This window comes from Mesocricetus auratus, unplaced genomic scaffold, assembly GCF_017639785.1.
Source record: "Mesocricetus auratus isolate SY011 unplaced genomic scaffold, BCM_Maur_2.0 Super-Scaffold_100676, whole genome shotgun sequence".
Taxonomy (NCBI): Eukaryota; Metazoa; Chordata; class Mammalia; order Rodentia; family Cricetidae; genus Mesocricetus; species Mesocricetus auratus.
The window spans coordinates 173,729,910-173,749,098 of NW_024429266.1; the positions used below are offsets into that span (position 1 = coordinate 173,729,910).

Genomic DNA, 19,189 nt, shown 5'->3' on the forward strand with positions numbered 1-19,189 from the left:
TGCAACTCATCTTTCTTTGTAAGCTATCTCACCTCCTGGGAACAGATGGAAAGGAGTGAGGGATAGAAGGAAGGAGAGAGGGTGAAAGGGAGGGAAGGGAGAAAGGGAAGGAGGGCGGGAGGAGGGGCCTGTGCATATTGCTTGGCACAGGCCTTCCCTTGCTCGGGTTTGTTTCTTTAACAGAGTGATTGTGAGTTAAATGGCGTGTATAACATCTGGCTAAAAGCATCCCCAGGCGGTTACTATGACAAGGTAAGAAAGATCCTGTCTGCCTCTTGTGGCTCCTCTGTTGCTATGCTCTTATCTTTACCAAGTTCCAAGATGGCCCCCACCATGTTTCATCATCCCAGCAAGAATGGGAACATAGAGACCATAGACCTTAGAACTCACGGCCTCATTACACAAATCTCGCCAATCCTCATCCCATATCTCACTGGCCAAAGCATAGTCACATGATCACATCTAACTTCAAGAGAAGTTGCAATCTTTAGTTCTTTAGCTGACTGTCAGAGCCTCTTTGCTTGTGGAGGGAAGGGAGGAGAGGGAGGGAGGGACAGAGATTAGATGACAGATTTTGAAAGGTATTTATCACTCTTGCTTTTTGTTTGTTTGTTTTTCCTTTGTGGGGGGTGGGGTGCTGAGAATAGAACCCAGAGTAGGCGCTCTATCCTAGCCCATCAGCTTTTTTTTGTAGTTTGTGTTTCCCTCAGCCTGACTTCCCTCACCCTCTTTAATCAATCTAACCCCTGTGCTGCTATGTCAGAGTGCCAATATAGCATTACCCTGCTCCCAAACCTCCCCCAGGTCCCTACTACAAGCAGAAAATACTCCTCAAATGCTACTGTGCACCAGGAATTTGTTTATTTATTTGCCTTTGAGTTTTGTTTTGTTTTGGAGGCAGGGTTTCATATAGCCTAGGCTGGCTTCAAACTTGCCATGTATCCAAAGATAACCTTGAACTCCTTATCCTCTTGTCTCAGATCCCTGAGGTTGTAGACAGTGGTTTTATTTGTTTATATGAATGTATTTGTGTTTGTGTGTGATGTGTGCACGTGTGCCTGAACACACATGTGTCATGTATATGTGTGCACACATGCATGTGGAGAGCAGAGCTAAGGTCAGTCAGCATGGGTCTCCTCGATGACTTGCCTCCTTTATTTTTATTTATCTGTCTGTCTGTCTATCTATCTATCTATTTATTTTGAGACAAGGTCTCGCTATGTACTGGAACTCACTAGTAGACTGGGCTGGCCTAGAACTTACTGAGCCCTTCCTGCCTCTGCCTCCTGAGTGCTGGAAATAAAGGGGTGTGCCACCAACCATAACCCACATTAGGGGTCACATCAGAAGTCCATTGGTCCTAAGGACCTCTGTGGACTGACTGATTTTTTTTTTCTTCACGTTCATTTCCTCCCAGTTCTGTGGTCACACAAGCTTCTTCTGGTAATGGATCCTGGCCTTCTCTTCTGCTTCTTCTCCAGGGTGGCTGTTACTTTGTGGTACTCCAGTCAACCTCATGAGCCACATGCTCCAGATAAGAAAACTTTCTGGTAGGTGTCAGCTACACAATCTCAAGGCTAGCAAGGCATGATCCACTTTTTCTTTTCCTAGGGTGGAGGGATCCCATTGAACACCTAGAGGGCCTGGCTCGCCTTGGTCTTGTGGGGCAGAAGGTGCAGCTCAGGCATGGAACATGCAGGGCCTTGGAGCACATTGGTATACATTCAATTTCAGAGAAAGGTCAGGCGCTTTAACTTGTCTCTATAGAAATTGCCAGAAATGTTGATGCTGACACAGCGGGAGACTACCACTTTCCAGCCCAGCAGCACCTGCTAGGCCACAATGACTGCCAGGCAGCCCAGAAGATGGCTTTGGGCTATCCTGCACTAGAATCTCTCTGCCTGGGCAGTGGTAGCCGAAGGGCAAACCTTTAATCCTAGCACTAGGGGTGGAGGTAGGTATGGGGGGTGAGATGGATGAATTTGGGGTGAGTTCTAGGATAGCCAGGGATATACTGAGAAACCCTAAACAATAATACAACAACAAATTTAAACTAAAAATCCAAATCCTTCCACCATCTTATTTTTTTGTATGCATGTCTGTACATGTGTGTCTATGTGAGTATATGCAGGTACCCACAGGAACCAGAAGTCATGGAATGTCTTGGAGCTGGAGTTACAGCCATTGTGAGTACCTGACATAAGTGCTGAAATCTGAATTTTGGTCCTCATCATTGAGCAACAATTGCTTTTAACTCCTGGGCCATATGTCCAGCTCCAATCTTTATTTCTCCTGGGCCATATGTCCAGCTCCAATCTTTATTTTCTTGTTTAAACAGGATCGCTCACTGACCCTCAAACTCATCAGTGCAGCTAGGCTGGCCGGCCATTTCAGGTAACCTCCAGTGCAGGGGTTATAGCAAAAAAGATGCTTTTTATACAGGTTTTGGAGAATATGAACTCAGATTCTTGTGCTTGTGTGGTAGGCCCTTTACCAGTTTTTTGAGATAGGATTTCACTCTGTAACTCAAACTGAAATGGAACTCACTATATAGCCCAAGGCTGGTCTTGAACTTGTGGCAATCCTCCTGATTCAGCCTCCCAAGAGCTACATGTGAACTACCATGCCCAGTCTGTCTGTCTGTTGGTCTGTGTATCTACCTACCTACTTATTTATCTATCTGATTTTATAGGCAAGGCTATCCTGGTTTTTTGTTTGTTTGTTTTTAGAGACAGGGTTTCTCTGTGGTTTTGGAGGTTGTCCTGGAACTAGCTCTTGTAGACCAGGCTGGCCTCGAACTCACAGAGATGCACCTCCCTCTGCCTCCCGAGTGCTGGGATTAAAGGCATGCACCACCAACGGCCTGGCGAGGCTATCCTGTTTTACACAGGGCTGCTCCAAACTCCTGAGTTCAAGTGGCTCTTAGGTCTCAGCCTTCTTAGTGGCTGGGACTACAGACTTATACCACCTAACCTACCATAGAGGACATCTTACAGCAGAGGTAGATCACTATCTCAAAACTAAACAAAACAAAAACTGAGATAAGTGGGCTCCAGCCTCAGAGTTTCCAGTTCTGTGGATCTGTGGGTCTGGACCTGAGAGTCCCCCCTCATTCCCCCAGGTTCCCAGGTGATGCTGAGGCACACACATCCAGGGGCCACACTTCCCATTATTTTTTTTAAATTTTATGTGTATGATTGTTTGGCTTGTTTGTATGTCTGCACACAAGCATGCGAGTGCCCACAGAGGCCATAAGTGGGCATTGAGTCCCCCTGGAACTGGAGTCACAGCTGGTTGTTCTAGGGACTGAACCTGGGTCCCCTAGAAGAGCCTCCAGTGCTCTTAGCCACTGGCCATCTTTGCAGTCCCTGGGAACTACTCTGAAAACCATTCCCCTGGAGAATAAAATCTGCACTGGTTTCCAGCTTCTCCCAGTCTGCTGCTAGCCTACTTTGCAATTTCATCTCCCTTCCCCTTCTCTGCACACACCCAGGGCTCCCGTGAAGCTCCAGTTCTCACCTCTGTAAGCAGGCCAGCGGCTCACACCTCTATATCTTCCTCAGTCCAGAATGTCATCTGCTGAACAACTTCCTGTCTTAGCCTCCCTGAAGCCCCTCTCGGCCCTGTGAGCTGCTGTTGAGTCACTCTCTGCTCCAGGTCCCTGACAGCTTGCTCACACTCTTCTGTGCCTGCTCTTATCACCTGCATCTATACTGCCTGTCCGTCATCTCCACGTCACAGGAGCCTTAGTCACTTGTACCTCTAGAAACAGCTGTGGAGTAAGGGAGCAAAAGTGTGATTGAGGAGTTAGAGCAGGTAAGAGGAGTCAGTGGTACCCAAACCGAGTGCATCGTACCATGAGCCATCTGTGCTTGCTTCTCTGTGTTAAGTCTGGAGCCCTAGGCCATGAGGGGACTTTACTTGTTGGCCAAAGTTCTCAGATGTTCATCCAAAGGCATTTTCAGCTGGAGTTCTTTTAGGAGCTAGCAGTCTGGGGACGTGCCGCTGCACAAGCACATCCATCTGTACTCACCAGGCATCTAAGACTCTGGAAAACACTCTTGGGTGGCACATGCACCCCTTCTAGGGTCAAACAAGATGCAATACACTTTTGCCCAATTAGTCACAAAGTGTTAGGGTAGATTCAGGTAGAAATTGGTCAATGGCTGGAACTTATTCCTCTTCTTCCTAGGGATTCCAGTTTTCTTCAGATCCCACAAAGGAGGCCTGATTTGGCCCCAGTGACACCAGACCTAGCTGTCATAACTGTTTAGAGGTGAGGCTGGAGATGTAGCTCAGTTAGTAGAGTGCTCGCCTATTGTGCACAGAGCCCTGAATTCCATTGCCAGCACAGCATACGGGAGGCACATGCTTGTCATTCCAGCATGTGGGAGGAAGGGACAGGAGGATCAGATGCTCATGGTTATCCCAAGAGTGAGTTTGAAACCAGACTAGGGTCCATGAGACTCTTCCTTAAAAGAAAACAAAAACGGGCTGGAGAGATGGCTCAGCAGTTAAGAGTATTTGCTGTTCTTCCAGAGAACGTTGAGTTCAGTTCCCAGCATCCATGCCAGGCCACTTTTGACTGGTAACTTTAGCTTCATAGCATTTGATGCCTTCTTCTGGCCTCTGAGGGCACTAAATTCATGTGCACAAACACATATTAACATGTAATTAAAAATTTTAAATATAAAAAAATAACAAAAGAGCCGGGCGTTGGTGGTGCACGCCTTTAATCCCAGCACTCGGGAGGCAGAGGCAGGCAGATCTCTGTGAGTTCGAGGCCAGCCTGGTCTACAGAGCGAGTTCCAGGACAGCCTCCAAAGCCACAGAGAAACCTTGTTTCGAAAAAAACCAATAAATAAATAAATAAATAACAAAAGAACTGTCTGCAGGTGGTACTTCTTGGAAACAGTAGCTGCCTGTACTGAGGCTACAGACTCTGAGTGGCATCACATCTCTGTGAGCCTCAGTGTCCTCTGTAGCCCAGCACAGTACTACGTACCTTAGAGTAGGCAGTATGCAACGAACAGCGTCTTATGGTGGAGGTCCCAGCCCCCTACCTGGTCTCTTTGATGGAGAATAATAAACTCTCCCAGCTGCTCCTTCAAAGTGAAGGAGCCAGGCCCTGTCAATCGTCAAGCATGCTGCTTCCTACGTACGGTGTCTACCTCCCCCTCGCACGCTTCTACCCAGTTTGGAGACCTTGGATCTCACCTCCTCCACAAAACTCTGTTCCTGGAACTCTCCACCCATGCCACCTACCATACTTATGGACAGGCCTAATGAATATGCAATGAGTGGTTTGTAAGCAAGGCTGCCATATTTACACAAAATGGGCTCTGCCCAAGGGAAGGAAACACTATTCCACAGACTGTACCGGGATGGCAAGTGAGGGGGGGGGGTGTCCCACCGAATTACATAACCAAGAAGCACTGCTTCCAAGTCATGTGGCCAAGTTTGTGTCCTCGCTCAACCACTTGGATAAGCAAGGTATGTGACATCCTATGCCTCAGTTTTCTTTTCTTTTCTTTTCTTTTTTTTTTTTTTTTTGGTTTTTCGAGACAGGGTTTCTCTGTGGCTTTGGAGGCTGTCCTGGAACTCGCTTGGTAGTCCAGGCTGACCTTGAACTTACAGAGATCCTCCTGCCTCTGCCTCCCGAGTGCTGGGATTAAAGGCGTGCACCACCAACGCCCGGCGCCTCAGTTTTCTTATCTGTGAAGAATGGGATGTTGCTGGTACCCTACAGTATGCTCAAACAAGGTGAAAACAGCAGCTGGTATCTGGCTGATATTTACCTAGTGCTTAATGTCATTATTATTGTTAGAGTTACTGTCTTTGTTTCATGTGGGGGTGTTTGTTTGTTTGCTTTGCTCTCTGAGAAGATATGAGCAGCCTGGAGATAATGAGTCATTGCTTGCTCCTGCACCTAGTAGCAGGCCGAGAGCCTGACGTCATTCCCTCAGGCCTTCCTCCATCTTTCTGTTTGTCCAAATGCACTCTAACTAGTCGGACCTTTTTTTCTTTACAGATGACAAAACTTCAAGACAGCCTAGTGTAGACTAACCGAAGCCTTTGTAGGCTGACATAACTAGTATCTGTGTAGGGGGGGACGCGTGACTCCAGGTGTCGCTGCAGCCAGGACTGTCTGCTTTTCCACCTCCTGTGCTGTCGCTCAGCTGGCCTCGTTCTCAGGGGATGATGCTATCCTCAAATTTGATATCCGGCCAAGGATGACCCTGATCTCCTGATTTTGCTACCTCCACCCCCAGAATGCTGGGATTACAAGGCTGTACCATCAATATCAACTCCAATTGTTCTGTTTTTGTGACAAGGTCTCAAGTAAGTCAGGCTGTCCTTGAACTCCTGACTTTATTGCCTCTACTAACCATGCCAGACCCCATAGAGCAATTTTAAGGAAGGCCTGAGTGACCCAGGTTGAGTCACATGGTGTTCTTTGTTTTTTTTTTTTTTGTTTTTTTTTTTTGAACTAGTCTTTTGTTTTGGTTTTTTGTTTTTCGAGACAGGGTTTCTCTGTGTAACAGTTATGGCAATCTTGAAACTCACTTTGTAGACCAGGCTGGTCTCGAACTCACAGAGATCTGCCTGCCTCTACCTCCCAAGTGCTGGGATTAAAGGCGTGCGCCACCTTTGTTTTTGTTTGTTTGTTTGTTTCTCGAGACAAGGTTTCTTTGTAGCTTTGGAGGCTGTCCTAGAACTAGCTCTTGTAGACCAGGTTGGTCTCAAAGCTACCTTTGTTTTTTTTGTTTTGTTTTTTGAGGCAGGGTTTCTCTGTGTGGCTTTGGAGCCTATCCTGGCACTTGCTCTGTAGACCAGGCTTGCCTTGAACTCACAGAGATCTGCCTGCCTCTGCCTCCCGAGTGCTGTGTGTGCCACCAACGCCTGGCTGCATGTTTTTTTTTAATTATTATTATTTTTTTGCTACTTTTGTTTTTTAAAGACAGGGCCTTACTAAGCCCAGGCAAGCCTTGAACCTGCAGCCCTCCTACCTCAGCCTTCTAAGTGCTGGGATTACAGGTTCTTGCCACTACAAACAGTTCATCTCTCTTTGTGGCTCAGTTCATAGGTTGTTTCCTCAGGAAACTGTCTCCTCTCCTTCCCCTAGCTCTACACCTAGCTCAGGGAGAATGCACAAGGAGAGCAAACTGCACTTCTCAGGTAGGCTCCCAGCCCAGGCTATGGTGCAATGTTGGTGGCCCACCCTGTGCTTGCCTTGTTACCTGCCCAGAGCCTGATGGGTTCAGCCTCACTGTGGGTGGGACTTTGTGGGGCTGCATGGTTGGAGCTCTGAGTAGGCCAGGCATCACCATGATTCAGGCCTGTGATCCCAGCAGATGAGGCAGAAGCAAGAGGATTGCTACAAGTTTAGAGGCAGCCAAGAAATCTGTCTCCAAACAAAAGAAAAATCTAAAGCAGTAGGGCAGTGGTTCTCATCTTTCCTAACACTGCCACCCTTCAAGCAGAAGTTTCTCAACCTTCCTAATGCTGTGGCCCCTTAATACAGTTCATGTTGTAAGCCGGGCGTTGGTGGCGCACGCCTTTAATCCCAGCACTCGGGAGGCAGAGGCAGGCGGATCTCTGTGAGTTCGAGGCCAGCCTGGTCTACAAAGTGAGTTCCAGGACAGCCTCCAAAGCTACAGAGAAACCCTGTCTCGAAAAACCAAAAAAAACAAAACAAAAATACAGTTCATGTTGTTATGACCCCCAATCAAAACTTTTCTCATTGCTACTTCATAATTTAATTTTGCTACTATTATCAATCATAATGTAGATATCAGTGTTTTCCAATGGTCTTTGGTGACCTCTGTGAAGGGGTTGTTCGACCCCCAAAGGGATCAAAACCCATAGGTTGAGAACAACCTCAGTAGTTACCTTAACCCTAGAGAATGTGTCAGAAATGGGTATGAGAGCTCCGTTTGGGCTTAGATAAGGCATAGGGACATCTGGGAAGGCTTGCTACTTTTGGGGGAGGCCATGGCCAGCAGGCTTTAGGTTCTCTTCAGTAATAGACACAAATGAACCATTTGGCTGCTTCTGCCTGACACCTACACTGAGATTAGACACCTCAGTGATAGCTGGCACTGGAAACGCCCGAAGCAACAGGTCCTTGGTGGGCCTGTGTTGTAGCTCTGAAGGCAGTCCTGCCCTGTGAGTCCCAGCACCATCACAAAAAAGTGCTCAAAAATAAATGTCATGGGTGAGTGGCCACAAGCCCATGGCAACTTCCCCCAAATGTCATCGGCTAAACCGATGGAAGTTCCCACAAGTGTCACCAAGCATGCCTTCCTGAATGCTTTTCATCTATCCAAGCCTTCCCAACACCACAAATAGATATTCAAAAATTATAGGTGTTTCTGTAATTTTTTAAAAAAAACACAGCAGTCACTTTATTCATAAGTTTGTACTTTACAAAACCACAAGGAAGAAGTCCTTAAGGGAAAGGTGTCGAGGAGATTGTAGGATGGCCTTGCCTGCTGGCTGTCCAAAGCTCAGCTGAGTGGCCTGAGACTGTTGTCATTTGATGGGCAGCCCCCAGCCAAGGTTTCAAAGGAAGTAGGCTTCTGATGGGCCAGGGAGGGGGCCAGCAGCAGGTGACGCTACCCGTCCAGGAGCTTCAGGATGCTCTCCCGCTCTTTCAGGGTCTTCCAGGCCTGGTCCTTTTCCTTCTTTGTAGGGGTGCGCTTCTTCTGCCGGGCAGCCATGATCTTGCGAAAGGCATCCATGACCTCATTGTCTGCCATGCGGACCCGCTGCCTCAGCTCCTGCCGGCTCACCTCCTCCTTTGCCAACCTACGGGGGCCAAGTATCACGGTTATCCGATCTCCAGTTTGTTCGCCCCCTCTTCTAGCCTGAGCCTCCTCACAATCCCAGCTCTCATTCCCCTTTGCTTGTTAGAATTACAGATGTGCACTGCCGCACTGAGCTTCAACCCTGTGTGGATCTGACTCAGTCCCACTGATGGTGGAGCTCAAGGTGTCTAGGAAATCTAGTCCTTGCTGCTTGGGCCGGAAGTGCCTTGCCCACATTCCTGCAGCTGGAGCACAGCAGAGCCCAGGACTGAGTCCCAGCACCAAACCATTTCCACAGCACACCATACCTCTGGAACTACACCATTGCTGTTTTCCTTGTTTGGTCCTACAGGGTTTCTCTGTGTAGCAGTGCTGGCTATCCTGGAACTCACTGTAAACCAGGCTGGCCTCAGATTCAGAGATCCGGCCTACCTGTGCATCCCAAGTACTGGGATTAAAGGTGTGTGCCACCACCGCCTGGCTTGGTTGTCTTTAGATGAAAGAAGGTGCACAAGACCCTGGCACACAGTGGGCACTAAGCACCGTTGGGTTTTTTTATCCTCAGATCTGTGTAAAGCTCAGCAGCAACTACCCCTCCCCTCTGAATGATGCGTCTCCTCCAAACACCTAAGAGAACAGGAGTCTTCTGCCTTCTTCCTGGCCCAGCACCAGGTCAGACACTGTGAGAGCTCTGGAGGAACAAGAAGTCTTGCTTGAGTGCTAACAGAAGGGTAGCTCCTACCAACACCCTTCACATGTCATCTATACCCTTGTCATCAGTGCAAGGAAGGTTGGATGGGAGTTAATATAAAATGAACCGCACTATGACTGATTCTCTAAGACACTAGTAAGTGTGGGGTGACCAGCCAATCAAAACCACAGACAGCCAAGAGAACATTAGCAACTCGCATGTCTGCGTAGAAAGCATACTGGTATTCATTATTTCCTCTATGATTTTTTTTTTTTTTTGGTTTTTTTGAGACAGGGTTTCTCTGTATTGTTTTGGAGGCTGTCCTGAAACTCGCTCTGTAGACCAGGCTTGCTTCGAACTCACAGAGATCTGCCTACCTCTGCCTCCTTCTGCTGGGATTAAAGGCGTGCCAATGCCTGGCTCTATGATGTTTTTGTATGTTATATGTGTACATGTTCATGTTGCACATGTGTGTGTGCATGCATGTGGAGGCCAGAGGTTGATGCTGGATCTCTCTTTACCATGTTTCACCTTATTTCTTCTTACTGTAACTTAGGTATTTATGTAATCACTAGAGGGCTATATGCCATGGTGTGCATGTGGAGGCCAGAGGACAACTTGCAGGAGTTGGTTTTCTTTCTCTATCATCTGTGGGTTTAGGGATTGAAATCAAGTGGCCAGGCTTGGTGGAAGTGCCTTTACCCACTGAGCCATCTTGCTGGCCCTCGGCCTTCTTTTTTGAGACAGGATCACTTAGTGGGATCTTAGACAGGCCTATTCGGCTAAGCTTGCCTCTCTGCCCATCCGAGCACTGGGGTTACAGATGTATTCTGCTGAGGCCAGCTTTCATATGGGTGCTGAAGACTGAATGCAAGAAGTCAGGCTTGCTTGGTGGCAAGCATTTTCCCACTGAGTATCTTCCCAGTGCCTCTGTGGTATTTTGATTAAATAATACCATAAACCAAAAGAAAACACAGCCAGGTGGTAGTGGTAGTGGTACATCCCAGCACTTGGGCAGCAAAGGCAGGTGAATCTCAATGAGTCGAGGCCAGCTTAATCTACAGAGTTCCAGAACAGTCAAGGCTACACAGAGAAACCCTATCTTACATTAAAAAAAGTCAACATAACACTGTAAATATTACCAAACTATACTTATCAGTGGAGCCAGGGCTGAAGAGATGACTCAGTGGTTAAGTGTATACTACTCTTGCAGAGGACTGGGTTTCAGTTCCCAGCATCTACACTGGGCATCTCTAGCAAACACCAGCAACTTCAGCTGCAGGGCAGCTGACACCACAGACACCTTCACTCATATTCGCAAACCCACACACATATGATTAAAATGAAAAAAATCTAAAAACAGAATCAGACCCATCCATATGTAAGTTGTGGGTGCTAGAGCCCTGCCCCTGGCCTTAGCATCAATCTGAGGTACAATTGGGGGAGCAGGGCTAGTCCCTGGCACAGTGCTCACTCACCTCAGCAGGTCATGCTTCTTGGTGCGGTTGTGTGCACTGAGTGCCTTCAGCTCAGCCTGCCGTTTGCGCAGCTCAGCGAGGACCTCATCCTCTGAGTCCTCTGCAGGCCGGTCTTCCGACTCCAGGAGGCCCTGTGCAATCAGCTCCTCCTTGATGCGGCTCTCCAGGGACTTGGTGTGGGGCACACTGTAGGCAAGGCCAGCACCTGAGCTCTGAGGGCCAGCTGGGAGGCCCCCTCAGAGGATCCTGGTACCTCTTCACCTTGTGAACCCACTATAGTCACATATGTTTCAGGCCTTGTTATATGTGAGTTGCAATCTTTTATGATATATATTTCCAAGATTTTTTTTAACTATATATAATTTTTTTTTGTTTTTTTTGTTTTTTGAGACAGGATTTCTCTGTATTGTTTTGGAGGCTATCCTGGAACTCACTCTGTAGACCAGGCTGGCCTCAAACTCACAGAGATCTGCCTGCTTCTGCTGGGATTAAAGGCGTGTGACAAAGCCCGGCTATATGTAACTCTTAAATATAGTTTATGTACAAATAGGATCACTCCTTTGCCCCCATTTTGTACTCTTGTTTTAATTCTTTCATGTCAAGTGTATTTCTGTAATGATGAACAAGCAGTTCTGAGTTATTTCTTATGTAGTTTTGGCACTCAGCTAGCCATTCCCTTCAGCTGGTCACTTGGGTTATCTCCAGGAAAGGCAAAGGTATGGTGATCAAGCCTGTACTAAGCCTGTCCAGAAACGAGGCCAGCACTTCCATGTGAGACATCTGTGTGTGGTCAAATGACCTCAGCTTATAGAAGACAGAGAGAAGCTGACAGTCACCCCCAGAGTACAGATGGGATGTCACTCACCTGAAGGGTTTGTTCTGATTTCGGGGAGAGGTGCTTGCTCCATCAGCCCCTGATTCTTTCCCAGACATATCAGGAATAGGCGAGTCCTCCATAGGGGAAATAATATTTTCCTGAAGACCAGAGATAGGTTAGAAAGAGGATGCAATAGAATCCCCATTTTTCTTCTCTCTGACATAGTCTTTACAGGCTAGATAGAAATAGTCTGCCATCTTTTTCATCCCACTTATGTTAAAAAGCTTCCTCCAACCCAGCACTAGGGAGGCAGAGGTTGGCAGATCTCTGAATTCCTGGTCTACAGAACAAGTTCCAGGACAGGCTCCAAAACTATAGAGAAACCCTGTCTCAAAAAACAAAAACAAAAAGCTTCCTCCAAAGCTTTGATCATTCTAGAAATTCTTTTTTTGAGGGGAGGGGAACATGGATAGCAAAAGAAGGGGACACAAGATTAATAGTGACAGGGAAATATCCAACACTGCTCTTTCCTCCACAGCAGCTGAGCTACACTACATTTCCCAGGCTCCCCTGCAGTCAGATGGACTCATGGGACAAATTCTCCATTGGAAAGTGATCTAAAAAGGTATGAGTCCCAGTCATACCCAGAATGCTTCACACACTCCTCCTTTCTCAATTTCTAAGGGCCTGGTGTGGTAACCACACCCAAAGTGACCAACCGAGGTCAGGATGAAAAGCCACAATAAACTGGAGTCTGCTGGACTAGGCCAGACTCCCCTTCCTATTACCTCAGTCTACCTGGAAGGCGTGTCCCAGACCATTCCCTGAGAGAAAAACTATTGTTAGAGCCAAAAGAGGAAACTGAGACTCAAGGACATAAAAGGGCGTTTCCAAGGCCAGACAGGGGCGTAAAGAGGGAAACTTCAAGTGCGGACTTAAATCCTACCTTTACTCATTAGCTGGTGGTCTTAAGAAAAGTTCCCTTTTCTTTTTCTTTTTTGTTTTTTTGAGACAGGGGTTTTCTTTTCTTTTCTTTTTTTCTTTTTTTTGGTTTTACGAGACAGGGTTTCTCTGTATTGTTTTGGAGGCTGTTGGTCCAGCCTGGCTTGGAACTCACAGAGATCCGCCTGCCTCTTCCTCCTGAGTGCTGGGATTAAAGGTGTGCACCACCAACGCCCGGCAGTGGTGCATGTGTGTGTGTTGGTTTTCTGAGACAGTTAGATGTAATACTTGAGCTCAAGAGCCTGCCTTTGTCCCCAAGTATTGCAGGGATCACAAGCATATGCTACCACACCTAGCTTGTAGTTCCCAGTCTGAGGGCTCACCTCCACCAGGGCCTGCAGCAAGCGCTGTGTCAGGGCACCAAAGGGACACCCATCTTCTGGCTGCTCGTGCTGGGCCTCAGACTTCTTCAGCAGAGCGTCTACATCTACAGTGGACAGGGAGAAGACAGCAGGAGGCCTGAAGCTCTGGGAGCTCAGATCCCGGCCTGAGGTGGACAGGGAGCTAGAGATTTACCTTTGGTGTCCAGTTCAGTCAGTGGTCCCATGAGGCCTTTCTTCTTGTCAGCCACAGCTGCTGCCCGAGCCCCATCCTTCTGTTCCTCTAGCAGGTCCTCCTGGGCCCAGCGCTGGGAGTAGTGCTTTCCCAGAGGGGGAATCTGCAGCAAAGAGGCCATTCAGTTCTAAGAGGTAAACCCTGGCCACCTGAGCTGAGAGTGTGGGAAACTCTCCTGATATGGGACACTGTCAGTAAGCTCTCCATTCATTCTGTTTCTTTCTTCACGTATTTGTTGCCCAAGCCCCAGGCCCAAGGGTGATGCCACAAAAGACAAAGAAGATAAAACTCTAACAGGAGAAAAAGGTATGTACAGAGTGCAAGCAGCTGGCATGGCGGCATACCTGTTGCCCCAGCACTCAGGAGGCTGAAGTAGGATGGTCATGAGTCTGAGCCCAGGCTGAGACCCTATCTTGTCTCAAACAAAACAATAATCAAAATGCAGTTCAAGGCCAGGCTGGACCGACAGCCTCCAAAACAATACAGAGAAACCCTGTCTCATAAATACCAAAAAAAAAAAAAAAAAACCCCAAAAAATCAAAATGCACCTAGAAGCTGATATGCAATATTAAGATAATAAAGTATAAGCCCAGCAAAGTGGTGAACACCCTTCATCTCAGCACTCAGGAGGCAGAGGCAGGCAGGTCTGAGTCCAAAGACCAGCTTGGTCTACAGAGTGAGTTCCAGGACATCCAGAACTGTTACATAGAAAAAACAACAAAAAGATATAAAGTATACAAAACAATATAGAGAAACCCTGTCTCGAAAACAAAAACAGATATAAAGTAAAAAATGTTGTGTCTATGGATCCTCTTTGTCACAGGTAATTCTTCTAAAAAGAACTAGGGCCCAAGGCAGCAAGGAGAAGGGTTTTGTGTGTGTGTATGTGTGTGTGTGTGTGTGTGTGTGATGCTTAAACTTACGACTGCTGAGTGGATTGCCTTTTCCCTTCCTTTCATCCTTTCTTTCTTTGAGACAAGAAACTCAGTGAGATTAAGGTTGCTGTAGTTCTTTAGATCATGATTGAATCTGGGGCCTTGTCCATGCTAAACACTTGCTCTACCACTGACCTCTATGGTTAACTGGCCTCAGATAAATGTTTTATTTGTTTTTTAAATTCAGGTAAGTGTAATTAAAGCAGCCAAGAGACCAATGGAGTCACCAAGTGAGACCATTTCTCTTACTCTTCTTGGAGAAAGGACCTCACACTTCTAAGTCCAAGGCTAGCCTCAAACTTGCCTCAGCCTCCCAAGTGCAACAGGTGTAAGCCCCTGGGCCCAGCTTCCTTTTTTGCTGGGGAGTCTGGAAAGGCATCTTTGGTGGCAGTAGCATGACTCAGGCCTGGAAGACGCAGTCTGTCAAGCTGAGAAGAGCTTGGGCACGGACCCTGGTGAGACCAGTGGGAGATGTGTCTGATGCAACTGGGAAAGAGGGGTGTGGCCAAGGGAGCTGGGGTGTCACCAAGCCCTGAGACGCTCGGCCTCCATCCTGTGGCTGACAGGAGTAGGGCAGGTCTAGTCTAGACTCGGCACACCTGAGGTGGCAGTCGCCCTGTGGTAAAGCCCCTCCTCACACATCTGTTCAGTTTCTTTTATGGAACGTTTTATTTATTTATTTAAAAATTTTTTTTGGTTTTTTGAGACAGGGTTTCTCTGTGACTTTAGAGGCTGTCCTGGAACTAACTCTTGTAGACCAGGCTGGTCTTGAACTCACAGAGATCCGCCTGCCTCTGCCTCCCAAGTGCTGGGATTAAAGGTGTGTACCACCACCGCCTGGCCAAGGAACATGCTTTATTTTCATGATAAATAAAACTAACTTGCTGGGGATGTATCTCTGTTGGTAGAGAGCTTGCCTGGAATACACAAAGCCCTGGGTTCTGTCTCAGGACAGTAAAACTGGGCATGGTGGTACAAAGCTGTAATCCCAGCATCAGGGAGTCAGAGGAAGGAAGATCAGGGTCATCATTAGTTACACAAAGTTCAAGGCTAGTCTGGGATATATGAAATCCAGTTTCAAAAAAACCAAAAACCTTTAATCCAGGTGTAGTGATGTTATGTTTTTGGTCCCAGACACCTGGGGACCTGAGAGAGGGAGATGTTGAGTCCAAGGGTTTAAGGTCAGCCTAGGGCACCATAGCAAGTGTGTTAGAAATGAAACAGGAACTTAACTTTTATATATTAAGTAAAGAAAGAAACTGGTTGCTGGAGTCTAAAAGCAGGGAGCGTGTTCAGAGGCTCTTAGGATAAAGGCAAGTGGACAGGATGAACTTCACTGACAGACAGATGCACCACTTGGCTGAGGGGGGAGTAGCAAGGGAAAGCTGGGCCTCAGTGTCTGCAGGAGCAATGGCAGCAGGCAGGAGGCTGGGAAGAAGTAGATGGTGTGGGCTCTGCTGCCTAGGATTCTGAGGCACCTCAGAGCCCTCCTGTTCTCTGACTGTAAGCCAAGATTTCTACCTTATAATGTTCGGCTTCATCTTCAGGAGGCTTCAGGAGCTCCTCCAGTGTTCGTACCTCCTCACTGGTGATATCCGCACAGTAGGGTTCCACAGAGGCCCAGAACCTGCAGGGAGAAGCAGACCCTGAGTGGACACCTCTGGGCTCCTTTAGCCTTAGCCCTGGGCCCTTAAGACCACACCACCAGACCCTAGGTCCCCTCTAGCTCTGTTCTATGTGCTCAGGCTCAGAACCTGTTGGGAGCATCGTTCTTGGGGATCCGAGGCACGTCGATTGGGTCATCAGTGAATTCATATTCCTGGATCTTTGGCTGAACATTTTTGGATTTGGGTCGTCCTGGGCCAGGGCCTGGTCCATGCCCTGCCTTCCCTTCCAGTTTCTGTTTCTTGGGCTTCCCATGTTTGGGGGGAGCACCAAGCTCATGGTCTCGACCCAGCTTCAGGAATCGTCTGTCACCTTTCTTATCCTGCCAGTCAGTAAGGATCTGAAACACAAAGGCAGTCACTAAGGAGAGAAGAGACAAGCTCCTCTTTTCTAGTTGGATAACTTGAGATCTCCAATTTGAGGCTATTAAGTAAACTACTTATCTTTCAAAGCCCAGTTCTTTCTCTGTGACTTTCTCACATGAGTTTAACCAGAGGTCTACATTTTCATTCCCCTCTGTCACCCAAGCTAGTCACAGACTGTTTGGTAGAAAGGTTAAAAAATAAGCTGGGCAGTGGTGGTGCACACCTTTAATCCCAGCACTCAGAAGGCCGAGGCAGGCAGATCACTATGAGTTCAAGGCCAGTCTGGTCTACAAAGACGTTCCAGGACAGGCTCCAAAGCTACACAGAGAAACCCTGTCTTGAAAAACAAAATAAAAGGCGTTGGTGGTGCACGCCTTTAATCCCAGCACTCGGGAGGCAGAGGCAGGCGGATCTCTGTGAGTTCGAGGCCAGCCTGGTCTACAGAGTGAGTTCCAGGACAGCCTCCAAAGCCACAGAGAAACCTTGTCTCAAAACACCAAAAAAAAAAACCAAAAACAAAAAACAAAATTTAAAAAGGTTATGCCCCAGAGCATAGCAGTCCTAGGGAAATATGCTGCTGGTAGTGGGTTTTTTGGAAATGGTCAACAAGACTCCCAGCTAACCTTCATTTGAATCATCAACCCTCCTGGGAGCCCTGTCTACACAAACAACTGACTGTGTCATAGCATGTCTCAGAAAGCTCCCAGGGAATTCCAGGGACTACAAGGGGACAGAGTTCATCTTCTGAGGTCCAGTAGGATGGCATCCCTGGCCTTGGAACCTAACTCTGCTGTCACAATTCCCATTTGGGTCTCTCTTCCCATTCATATCCTCAACAAACAGATAGCCTCAATGTTAGGTCACTAACCTAATGGCCCATCGCATAACTTGACACAATCTGTCCCTAGTGATGTCCCCTCTGTTGGAGAATCACCTGGGTTTCAGCTTCCAGTACACGCAGTCGCCGGCTTGCCGAGGACAGCAAGGTCTCAAGCTCCAGCTGCAGAGTGTCCAGCTCCTCAATACCAATGCCATCGTCCTCGGAGCGGGCCAGCACTGCCGTGTACCGGGGACAGACCTTCAGGTGGTCCACAGACTTGAAATCATGGAATTGCAATGGGCAGTCCTTCAGCTCACTCATGGCCCAGGAGATGGGATCCTGTAAAACTAGAGAGGTCATTGGGTAGAGAGACAAAGTAGCATGGGAGAGAGGCCCAACAAAGAAACCAGTTTTCAATACCCTTGTAGATAGGATGGGGGCAAAGCTCCTGTTTGTAGAGCCCTGATTGTGCAAAGGAGGGCTTACTTCACTGAATTATACACACAGCCTTGGGGATGGGCTTTAGTCATGCTTTCCTTTCTTTTCTTTCACAAAAAAGGAAAGCGACTCTGAAAGGGCAGGCCTCAACTCCTAAGTGCAATTCATTGTCTTTTTGTTTTGGTAGCATTTAAGACTAAACCCTGAGTCTCACACATGATGTTTTTTTGCTTTTTGTTTGTTTGCTTGTTTTTAGACAGTCTCACTATGTGGTCTTGGCTGATCTGGTACTCATTATACCTGTCTCTACCTCCCAGAGTGCCGAGATAAAGACACATACCACCACACCTGACTTCCAGTTCTTTTTATTTATTTGCTTTTTTTTTTTTTGAACAACCCAGCCTGGTCTCAAGCTAGCTAAGTACCAAAGATTTGTTTTCACCTCCCAAGTGATGGATTCCAGGCATGTAACCACACCTGGCTTATTCAGTGCATGTAGGCAGAGTCTCCAAACTGAGTTACATTCAGCCCTCTCTCATGAACTTCTGAAACAGGCTCTCACTCAGTTGTCCAGACAGGCCTTGAACTTATGACCCACCTACTTTAGCCTCCCAAGTAGCTAGGTTTACAAACCTGCATGATTAATTCGGACCCAAGTAGTCTCACTTGCACTACAAGAGAGATAGATGCCAGTGTGTCCTGTGTTCCTATGTCCTCTGTTGGGCTCTTTCAAGCATTCTATCTTACAGTGTTCACCCAGACTCTCCTTGTCTCCCTCATTCCACTTTTGAACCTGTGTCCCTAGCTAGTTTGGAACGCGAGCTGGTCAAGCAAACAGAACTAAGTTCCAGCCCACTATGTGCCCCTTTAAACATGTTATCTAACCTGAATCTTAGTTTCTTTTTTTTTTTTTTTTTTCCAGGACAAGAGATGATGCCTCGGTCCGTTTCCCCATTAAAACGTGTAAATCTGTAAAATGGGGACATCAAGAGTACCTACCTCCCTGGAATGTTCTGAGGAATAAGAGGTGATGCTCCTCAAGTGGCCAGTTCAGTGCCTGGCACAGAAGTGGGACTCTTAATGGCTGGCTCCACCTGTGTGTCGCCCCAAGATCCCGCCTCCACGGAGCCCCTAACACAGCCCCCGCCTCTCCTACCTCCTCTCTGCGGCTTCCTACAGGCCCCGGGCCGCAGGAGGGGGCGGGGAGTTTAGTGCTCTCAGAGCTACCGCCCCGGAACTGGCTATGGGCGGGCCCGGCCCCCTGCAGTTGACGCGAGGGCGGGGACACAGCCAGCCCACAGTGGCCTGCGGGGGTGGGGGTCTAAGGCCACCTACGAACCTCCGACAGGTGGAATGCTAGGCCTGAGGTGTCCCCTAGGAAGCAGCCCGGGGCTAGGGCGGGGCTCAGAGCCGAGATCTCCAGGGACCCACTTCCCGGTCGAGCCCCAGGGCTCCTGGTAGGAGGAGCCCGGACGGAGAGGATAGGGGACCACCACCGGAAGAAACGTCGGGCTTCTCCGGCTCTGCCTGTCCTAATTTGGTGCCCAACCTGAGGTCGGGCTGTACTATTGTTACGTGGGGGGAAGTTACAACAAAGGCGACAAGAACCAAAG

General features: G+C 47.9%; 1 protein-coding gene and 1 pseudogene across 3 annotated transcripts; both read right to left on the bottom strand.

The window, feature by feature from the left end:
* Window positions 1–1,338: 1,338 nt before the first annotated feature.
* LOC110339724 lies at window positions 1,339–5,256 on the bottom strand (annotated as a pseudogene).
* Window positions 5,257–8,381: 3,125 nt separating this feature from the next.
* On the bottom strand, window positions 8,382–19,108 carry Tada3 (transcriptional adaptor 3). 3 transcript variants are annotated; one of them, XM_040737526.1, is made up of 10 exons: window positions 18,916–19,108; window positions 18,576–18,633; window positions 17,253–17,485; window positions 16,043–16,293; window positions 15,810–15,915; window positions 13,315–13,456; window positions 13,122–13,225; window positions 11,845–11,954; window positions 10,980–11,165; window positions 8,382–8,811 (listed from the first exon to the last, which is right to left on the bottom strand). In XM_040737526.1, exons 3-10 carry the CDS (start codon window positions 17,457–17,459, stop codon window positions 8,619–8,621), a joined length of 1,299 nt encoding a protein of 432 aa, XP_040593460.1. In that variant the 5' UTR covers window positions 17,460–17,485; window positions 18,576–18,633; window positions 18,916–19,108; the 3' UTR covers window positions 8,382–8,618. The 3 variants fall into 3 exon arrangements, with proteins under 3 accessions (XP_040593460.1, XP_040593461.1, XP_040593462.1); XM_040737527.1 differs by lacking the exon at window positions 18,916–19,108 and adding an exon at window positions 18,733–18,891; XM_040737528.1 differs by lacking the exon at window positions 18,576–18,633 and having other exon boundaries at window positions 18,916–19,107.
* Window positions 19,109–19,189: the final 81 nt, after the last annotated feature.